Below are 9,765 nucleotides of genomic sequence, written 5' to 3' on the forward strand. Positions count from 1 at the left end.
GACAGCGAAGGTGGCAGCAGCACTTCACATTTATTGAGGGCCTGCCCCCAAGGAGCTCACAGCCTGGGGCTGAGACCCCACATGTGCTGGGGTGGGTGAAGAAGAGAAGCAAAGGCAAAAGGCAGGCAATGCAGACACTGGCCCAAGCAAAGAGGGTGCAAAGCAGGCGCAGGCAGGGGGCCTAGAGGTGGGGAAGAGTGGGGAACTGGCAAGCCCTGCCTAGACCTGAGGACTGAAGGCCACTCCTCCCGCAGCAGGCTGGTGCCCCCTCCACCACCTGGCCTGGGCCAGTCCCATCCTGTGAGCCCTCTCTGCCCAGGACTCTCCAGTCATGCAGATCCCTGGTGGAGGGCACAAGGCTGGGGTCTGGGGCCCTGGCCAGGACAGCAAGGTGGAAGCCAGAGACCTAGGCAACTCCCAGAGAAATATCCACAACTGAAGTGTGGAAGGGGAAGGGGGAAGGGGGAGGCCTTAGAGAGCACAATTCCAAGCAACCAGGAGGGTCCCCCAGGAGGCCTAGCCCCCTCAAAACTGCTCCTGGTGAGAAAGCTTGGGGTTGGACAGGTAGAAAACTGGGGGACCCACCTGAGGGAAGCGGGGCAGCCAGACACACAGCAGCCAGTCGGCAGGCAGCAGCAGGGACACGCACACACGCAGCTTGCCACCAGCATCCCCTTTAATAAAACGTGGAAGATTGTGTGACAGGAAAAGGGAGGGAGTGAAATATGACCATTTACAACCACAAAAAAAACCTCTGTACATGTCTAGCGCCTGGCAGAGGGGGAGGCAGGCAGGGCAGCGGCAGGCCAGCCAGCCCTATTTGTAGAGGATATCGTAGTGTCCAGGCCGGTAGAGAAGGTAGACCTTGGGCTCAGAGCCCTCAGGGAAGACGTGCGGGTTGGTGGTGCCACCCTCACCACGGTCCATGTACTCCACCTGGATGGACACGCTAAGGGCCTGCGCCAGTGCGATGATGTGGATGTGGTCACTCTCCTTGCACATGGGCTCCACCTCCTGCAGCACAGGTACTGGTCAGGCCCTTCCCAGCACCCTTCCCCAGGACCCGTGGGCCCTAGTGCACTCCCACCCCCTTGGCACCTGCCACCCTGGGGCAACAGACAAGGGATGGTCCCCAGTGGGAGGGGGCTTGGCACCTGCTGACAGAACTCCTTGACAGTCCGCCCACCCTCGATGAAGTGCTCAAAGAACTTGCTCTCCCGCTGCAGGTAGCCTGAGGTGAGCAGCCGCAAGTAGACCACAAGGTAGTCCGAGGTGCTCTGGTCGTTGAAGGAGGCCAGGAGGTCAGCTACTGAGGTCTGCTTCTCCACCTGCTCGATCAGGTCCATGAACTGCCCCCATGGAGGGACAAAGGGCAAGGTGAGGGAGGAGGAGGGGGTCAACCCCACCCAACCACCCTCCATCTTGGCTCAGCTTGAGACAGGTGCAGAGCTCACCGTATTGTGGAAATCCTCAATTGTGAACTCAGTGAAGCCCTGTGACACCAAGTCCTCTTTGCTCTTGGCAGACACAGCCTTGAACCTGTGGGTAGGAGCGGAAGAGCTCCTCAGCCAGCAAAGCAGGGGCCCAGCCCACACTGTCCAGCCTCAGACAGGCCACCCTCAACCCAGATCAAAGGGAAGCCCCCAGCAGGAGTCCAGCCAACCTCCTGGTCTAAGGTGGAACCATCCTCCTATCCCTCAGGAGGGAAGAAGGTGCCCACAAGCCTTGCCCTCTGATGCCCATGCGCCACCCTCCTCACCGCTGCAATTCCTTGCTGTCATCCAGCAGTGCCTCCAAGTGGGAGAATCCAAAAGCTCGATAGAAGCAGTTGCCATCAGGCCTGGTCTTCCGGATGTATGAGTACTTTTTGTGCAGGTCCTGCAGAGAGGCAGCCCCCCCCCCACCTGACCCCTCAACATTTGCCCAGACTAGGGCTAGCCCAAGAAATGGCCCCAACAAAGGTAACAACACAGCAGATGGCAACTAAGCTCCAAGAAGCCACTCCAGGCTGCAGAATGGATGAAGGGAATCACTGCCCAGTGACTCAGGAAGCTGTGCTCTTATGTACAAACTAGCTGCCTGGGTGGCGAAAACTGCTGCCAGCCACTGGCCAGGCCATACAGCTGGGCTACAGCATTGTTTGTTTATAAAAATGCACAAGGTCAGTGCTTACCTAGCATTTGTGATACCCTGGGTTTGATCCCCAGCACCAGGAAAGGAAAAAAAAGGCGAGGGACTGTGTGCAGCTCAGAGGTAGAGCTCTTGCCTGGCAGATGCAAGGCCCTGGGTTCCATCCCCAGCAACATGCGGGCACACACATATGATAAAATTAAAACATTAACGTGCAGGAGAGTGAATCTGTCTTTGATAACGCAACTTTTCCAGTCTTTCATCCAAGAGACCTTCAGGGTAAGCAGATCAGGGCAGGGGTGCAGTGGCAAGTACCACGCCCCAGCCAGGTGTCCAAAGCCCGCGGCACAGTCCAGCTCAGCCCAATTGAAAACAGTTTTCCCACCGAAGCCTTTCCACAGTCCTCTGGGGTTTAAACAACCTTCCTTGTCTATTTCTAGCTTCTACCTGCCTACTCACAGGTACCATCTCCAGTCAGCCTTTTTTTTGGCAACGGGAATTGAATCCAGGGGCACTCAACCACTGAGCCACATCCCCAGCCCTTTTTTGAATTTTATTTAGAGACAGAGTCTTGCTGAGTTGCTTAGGGCTTTACTAAATTGCTGAGGCTGGCTTTTAACTCCCAATTCTCCTGTCTCAGCCTCCCAAGCCTCGGCAACTGGCTTCCATTCAACTTTTCCACTTTCTTCCCCAAAGGGAGAGAGACTTCTCTTATACTTCCCCACCACAGTGGCTACCAGTGCTTCCTAACCAACAGGCCTTGCTCCCCTGCTTGAGTACTCTCTCCCCCCACCTCAGTCATTTTTAAACTGAGAACCTCCTCAGCCACCACAGTGTACCCACTGCCTTCTCTCCTGATCTCTCCCATCTGTCCCTCAGTCCTAACTGCTACCTGAACTGCCCCTCCACTCCACACAAGCCTGTTCCCTCTCTAGTGCTCAAGGACATTGTTCCAGGAAGTCCTCTCTCCTCCTGCATCAAATCATCTCTCCCAACAAGTTTAGACCCATCAGCAGAAAACATCTAGTTATGTCTTGCTTTAAAAAAGCAAAATCTCAAGCTGAGAATAGGGGCACACTCCTATAATCCCAACAGCTCAAGAGGCTAAGGCAGGAGGATCACAAGTTCAAAGCCAGCCTCAGCAACTTAGTGAGGCTCTAAGCAACTTAGCAAGGCCCTATCTCTAAATAAAATATCAAATGGGCTGGAGGTGTGACTTAGGGGTTAAACCGCCCCCAGGTTCTATCCTTGATACCAAAAACAAAACTAAAATGTATGTCTGTAATCCCAGACAGGAGGATCACAAATTCATGGCCAGCCTCAGCAATACAGCCAGGCTCTAAGCAATTTAGCAAGACCCTGACTCAAAATTAAAAATAAAAAACAGGCAGGGGATGTGGCTCAATGGTTGAGCACCTCTGGGTTCAATCGCTGTTTCCAAAAAGAAAGAAAAAAAAAAGCAAAATCTCTTTTGACTTCAGACTGCTCTCCAGCCATCACTCTTGTCTTGGCTCCTCTGCAGCAAAACTACTCATAGCATTGTCCCTGCTCAGTCAGCTCACCTTTCTGTGAGAGGACTTTGCTCCAGCCAATGTCACAAAAGCCCTCCTAGTTTGGAGGATCAAATCTGGCCCTCCCCAGACTGGCCCCTCCCAGCACTACCTCCACACAATGCCCTCCACATGGGCACTTCCCCTACCTGGCTGGGGGACTCTGCACCCTCTCCTCCCTACAGGCCGCCCCTCATCCCTCTGCACTCTGAAGGGCGGGGCTTCCAACAAACCTGTAGTGCCCTTCCTCAAGACACACGTAGCACCTGCCAGAAAAGGGCCATAGGAATGCCTGGTGATGCCCTGGGATGGCTTCCACCTTTCAACTCTTTACATTTGCTGGGTGACATCAGTGTTGACAATCCAAGCAGTCCCAAACGTCAATCTTTACCCACCAGCTCCACTTCTGCCCCTGGCTTCACTTTCTTTTTTTTGGTACTGGGGATTGAACCAGGGTGCTTTACCACTAAGCTACAACCCAGTCCTTTTTTAGGTTGCCATAATATCTTTATTTTTATATGCTGTTGAGGATTGAACCCAGTGCCTCATGCATGCTAGGTATGCACTCTACCACTGAGCCACAACCCCAGTCCCCAGCCCTTTCTGTCTCATTCATTCATTTATTTATTTATTTTTGGAACAGGGTCTCACTAAGTTGCCAAGGCTGGCCTCCAACTTGCAATTCTCCTGCCTCAGCCTCCCAAGTCACTGGGATTACAGGCATAAGCCACTGTGCCCAGCTCCCCAACACCTCTCTGAATTGTCTAACTGGCATCAACCAACAAGTCTGTCTCAACCTCACACCAACCTGCTCCTCGCCTAGGCCCCCCCACCTCAATCACTCCAGCCTTGTGGCTCTGCTCACTTCTCCCTCACCTATCTCCACCTACAGCAGATCCTTCAGATTCTTCCCTCACTGCATCTCTAGCCAACCATTCTCACTGCTTACCCGGACCACCTGGGTCTAAGTCACTCTGGCCTGCTGCAGGTTTTACTGCAAAAGCCTCCTTGAAGCACCCCCTGCCTACACGCACACACAGTGCCAAGCCCTCTGCTGAGTGCTCATGATCATCATCCTGGACTCCTCCCACAGGCCCATTCTGCAGAGGAACCAAGTCTGCACCCAGGTCCACATGGGCACTTCTGTTACCACCTTGTCTCTCTGCCCATGGAGAAAAGGTGGTCTTGGCCAAAACACACAGAATGGGGTATCAGAATGGGAAGTTAAGGTGCATTCCTGTGGATAGCTGGCTCTGGACATTCAAAACATTTGCTGAATGACTCAGTGGGAAGAATCCAAGGACCATCCTGTCCTTACCATAGTGGCCTAGTATGGCAGGTAGGCCAGGAAATGGGGACAGCACTCCACTTACCCACGACATAGGAGAAGAGGAGCCTACTGCTTCCCAGCCTCACTGGGCAGTAGCACTGACTTGACCAGCATCTGATCAGAATCATCTCCCTCCAGCCAGAGATAAGCAAATAATGGAAGCTCCAAGTTCAGTGCATTGCCCAAGGCCACACAGATGGAGTGCAGAGGTCACAAGAAGAACCCAGGTGTACTGGCCTCCTAAGGCAATGCCTGCATCTCCCCACAGGCCTCTTGGGGAAACTACAGACACCCTGAGCAAAATGTATAAGCAGATCTCAGACCACACACAGATGGATCTGGCCCTCAGGTAGGTTATTTGACCTACTTTTTTTGGTGCTAGGGACATAACCTAAGGTCTCACACATATACACATCCTAGGCAAATACTCCAGCACTGAGCAATACCCCAGCCCCACACATTTAAAGTCTGAATTAGCTGCCAACTGTTAGAAGTCAGGAGATTTCATTATTTCTGGCTTCTCTGGCAACAGTGGAGTGACAGTCCGAATACTCCCTGTCACAGTCTGGCAGCTTGTGAACCATGGTGCCTTCAATGTTCACCAGCTTCAATCATACCTGCCTGGCCTCTGCCAGGCGCCTTCTCCAGGTGGAAGGGTCTAAGCATCTCTGATCTTTGGGGAGCGTGAGAAGAGTAACATTTACCAACTCTGTGCTGAGCCTACTAAATGCTGTTTACACACCCACTCTCACACTTCAACCAAGGTGGGTGGTAAAGCAGCTTGCCTATTTTGAGTGATGCTGCAGGGCCCTGTGTAGAAGCCTGTGGCCCTGCTTCTCTACCACTGCCCACTCTCCACAAATGTCCAGGAGGTGGGCAGTGGGGCACATCCCTATGCAGCCCTCCTGCCCTGCTCAGCACCAGCCTGGTCAGCCCCTCAGTGGGCATGAAGATGGCTGGCTCCTGCCCAGCCTGCACTTGGCCCCACAGAGCAACACCTCCCTCTACCTCAAAACCACCCTACAAGTAGATGCTTTCACTATCACACTATTTTTTTTTCCTTTTCTTTTTTGGAACTGGGGATGGAACCCACAGCTTTGTGCGTGCAAGGCAAGCACTTTGCCAGCCCTCACTATCCCTATTTTACAAATGAAGACAGTCATGTACAAAGATACGGAGGACCTGCCAAGGAGATAGCTGCCAAGTGGCAGTGTGGATTTGAAGAATTATCTTTTTGAGTCCAGAGCATGCACACACTAGCACTGACAGGTGTTCCTCAATACCCTATCCTCTCAGAGACCAGGCTGAGCAAGGAGCATGACTGAAGCAGGCACCCTCCTGCCCCCTCCAGCCAGGCTCCCACCTTGATCTTCTGTTGGTAGATGTTGTCATCCTCAGCATACTCCTTGTACAGGACAGAGAGCTCCAGCCGCTCCGACACCAGAGGGTTCTGCACAGCAATCTGCAGAAGGCAGGAACCCATCATGCTGTGGCATGGAGATGCAGTGACCCACGCCTAACAACCAGAACACCTACAAAAGGGGAGCTAGGCTGATAACCCAGTGGTACGGTAACCCCCCATAAAAGCATCCACCACAGCCTAGAAAGGAATGGGATTCTGAAGTACAGATAGAGAACAGACTCAGGCCTAGTCTATTCATCCACATGATGGGGTCACCAGCCACTCCCTCCCATCCTCGTTAGCCCCTCACCTCTTGCTGAATTCGGTCCTGTTGCGCCATGATGGCTTCATCATAGGCCAGACAGTTAACGCCTAGAAAAGGGGGAAAAAAAAAAAAGGATTACTATAGGTCCTGGCATCTCCGCTGCAGGTTGTTGGGCCAGGAACAAGCACAGCCCAGGAGCAGAGAAGCAGGTTTAAAATCTGGAAGCAAGTGTCTTACACCCTGCTCCACCCCACTGTGTAATCTTGGCAATGTCCTTCCCCTTCTGGGCTTTCATTTCCTCATCTTTAAATTGAGAGGATAGCTAGGCATGATAGGACACACCTTTGGTTCGAGCTACTGGGGAGGCTGAAGCAGGAGGATCACTTGAGCCCAGGAATTTGAGACCACCCTGGCCAAAATAATAAGACCCTATCTCAAAAAAAAAAAAAAGATGGGAGCATAGAGCTTGCATTTGCCTAGCATGTGTGAGGTTCTGGATCCAATCCCAGCACTGCCAAAGAATTAGAATTAAAAAATAAGGGAGAAAAGAAATCATTCCCCACAAGATTCACTCTTCCTGATGACACCAGCTTCCTCCCTGCTTTCTAACATCACTTCCCAGCAGACAGGGAGTGCTCTGGCGTGGAGAGGCCTCTTGGGGAAAGTAAGATGAGGAGGTGGAGTCCTGAGCTAGATGGGAGCTTTCTGTGAGCCTGCTCTTTACCTATCACACTCTTCTTCTTCCTGCTAGCCTAGGTATCCTTAAGGGTGCCCATTTTACAAATAACAAAACAACTGTGCAAAGGTGAATAATCTGCCCAATAGTAAAAAGCTGTGGTCAAATCCATATTTATGATTCTAGTCTAAGCTGTTCACAACATTTCTCCTCTACCAGTTCACTACTGAGCCCTTTACTCACCTGTGAAATAGGGCTAACACTATCACCTTCCTCCAAATATAATATTATGGTATTCACCATAGCAGGTGGTACCTAAGAGTGCTGTGGAGTCATCCAAGGGTTGAACAGGTCTATTATGGGGACCCCACTCTAAGTAGCCATTGGGAAAGGGCAAGGAGACCCAAATTCTAGTTTTGACTCTGCCTTATGTGATCTATACATATATGTTACTATAGGTGATCCTGAACAAAGCCCTTCTGGGGGCCTGGGTTTGCCAGTTCTCAGTTCCTCAAGTGTGCAGGTGGAGTGGGGTTTGAGTATGCACTGAATGACATTTAAGGTCAATCCTTTTGGACCAGCTCATCCCAGGTTCTTAGCTGGGCCAGGCCCATGCCCCAGAGCAGAGCTGTCCCTCACACACCCTTGTGACCTACTCGGCCACAGGGGCCCAACTTCTGGGTAGAAAAGGAGAGGGTGTGGCTGTTTTTGGAAAGTCCTAAATCCTCCAGGGTCTAAGAAAACAATGCCTACGCAGGCAGAAGAAGTCCGAAAGGCCAGAAGAGGGGGCTCTAGGGAGAAAGCTGCCCGAAGCCCCAGGGGCAGACACCCGCAGCCCCGCGCCAGCCTGCACGGCCAGCCTGGTCCTTCGTGGTCTGCAGCCCAGCGTCACTACGCGCCTCCAGACGCGGGCTGCTCTAGAGAGGACGGAAGGCTCGGCCCCGACCTAGGCCTCGAGCCGACTGCGAAGACCCGGGCATAGAGGCTCGGGGCCCAGAGGCTCGAGCCCAGGAGTCGGTGCCGGGAGCCGAGGGGCTGGGCGGAGGGCGGGACGGCGCAGGCCCCGCCCCAAGCGTGCGCGAGGGAAAAGAGCCGCGGGCCTCGGTCGGCCCCGCCCGGCCGGGGGTCGCGGCGTCGGCTCCTTCCATTGTGAGGGGGAGGGGAGGCAGCGGAGGAAGGGGCCGTCCGCGCGCTTCGCCCCCGGCAGCCTTGCTTCCTCGACCTCCTTGAGAACAGTCGGCAGGGCCTCGCCCGCGGCTAGCCCGTGATGGACATCCCTCCCTCGGTGTGTACCTTCGGAGTCGCTGCCCAGCGGCTCCTGCTTCTGCTGCTGAGGCTCCTCCGCCGCCATCTTTAAACAGCGCCGCACTGCCGACCGCTTCCGGGTTACCAGTTGTCCTCCCCCCCGGAAGTGGGCCCCTCCTCGTGGCCCCTCCTCGGCAACGCCCCTAGCAACGAGCTCCTCGCCGCGGTTGTCAACCTATGGCGTCCAGGGCTCTGGCGGCTTCAGGCGTGCGGGCCGAGGTCCCTGTGAGAGTCGGGTCCGCCCGGCCCGCACCTCCACCCTGCACACTTGCTTGGTTCCAAATTCCCAGCTTCCTAAAGGTCCCAGGGGTGATAAGAGCTTTCTGGAGTCAACTCTGTTTTCTGTTTCTGGAGTTCGAAACTCGGATTGAGTTGAGATAAGTAGGACAATGAAATTAAAATCACCGAAAGCAACATTCCTGCTGTGGGATTCTGCGATTGTAGCTGCAGTGCGGAGCATCCCACGAGGAGACAGGAAGTGGTGCCAACATCGTGACGCCCCTCGGCCCCGGCCTCTTGGCACCTTGCCCCTCCCCACCGAGCCTGTACTTTAGTCGGCCATGGTGACCTGCTTCCGACAGAGAGAACATCTCCTTTGGTGTCAAGGCAAAAGCCTGGAACCTAACTTTGATCTTCGTGTCCTGGTTGGGAGAAAGCAGGGTCATTTTAAAAGCAAGAAGTTATCCCAGCGTCGGGGCGCATGCCTGTAATTCCAGTTATTTGGGATGCTGAAGCAGGAGGATCACAAGTTTGAGGCCAGCCTCAGCAACTTAACCAGGTCCTGTCTCAAAATTTAAAAAGGGCTGGGAATACAGTTCGGTAGTAGAGGGCCCCCTGGGTTCAATTCCCAGTATTGCAAAAAATAAGTGAAAGCAAGAAGTTAGACTGGGGATGTGGCTTAATGGTGGAGCACTTTCCTAGCAATGCAAAATAATTATAAATAAAACAAACCAAGGACCTAATAGAAAAGGAAAACAATGGTTGCAAGCGGGTATGGAGGAATGCATGTGTCTGCAAAAGGGAAAGGAACCTGTGGAGATGGAAATACTCCATACTTTGTGTCAAGGTCAATGTCCTGGGGTGTGCTTTATCATAGTTTTCTAATGT

General features: G+C 53.3%; 1 protein-coding gene across 2 annotated transcripts; it reads right to left on the reverse strand.

The window, feature by feature from the left end:
- Positions 1 to 11: 11 nt before the first annotated feature.
- On the reverse strand, positions 12 to 8,770 carry Otub1 (OTU deubiquitinase, ubiquitin aldehyde binding 1). 2 transcript variants are annotated; one of them, XM_046445415.2, is made up of 7 exons: positions 8,647 to 8,770; positions 6,723 to 6,784; positions 6,374 to 6,472; positions 1,760 to 1,878; positions 1,455 to 1,539; positions 1,155 to 1,328; positions 12 to 1,014 (listed from the first exon to the last, which is right to left on the reverse strand). In XM_046445415.2, exons 1-7 carry the CDS (start codon positions 8,702 to 8,704, stop codon positions 817 to 819), a joined length of 795 nt encoding a protein of 264 aa, XP_046301371.1. In that variant the 5' UTR covers positions 8,705 to 8,770; the 3' UTR covers positions 12 to 816. The 2 variants fall into 2 exon arrangements, with proteins under 2 accessions (XP_046301371.1, XP_046301370.1); XM_046445414.2 differs by having other exon boundaries at positions 1,155 to 1,349; positions 8,647 to 8,769.
- Between the last annotated feature and the right edge of the window lie 995 nt (positions 8,771 to 9,765).

This window comes from Marmota monax, unplaced genomic scaffold, assembly GCF_021218885.2.
Source record: "Marmota monax isolate L192 unplaced genomic scaffold, Marmota_monax_Labrador192_F-V1.1 WCK01_AAM20220418_F8-fsc00038, whole genome shotgun sequence".
Lineage (NCBI taxonomy): Eukaryota > Metazoa > Chordata > Mammalia > Rodentia > Sciuridae > Marmota > Marmota monax.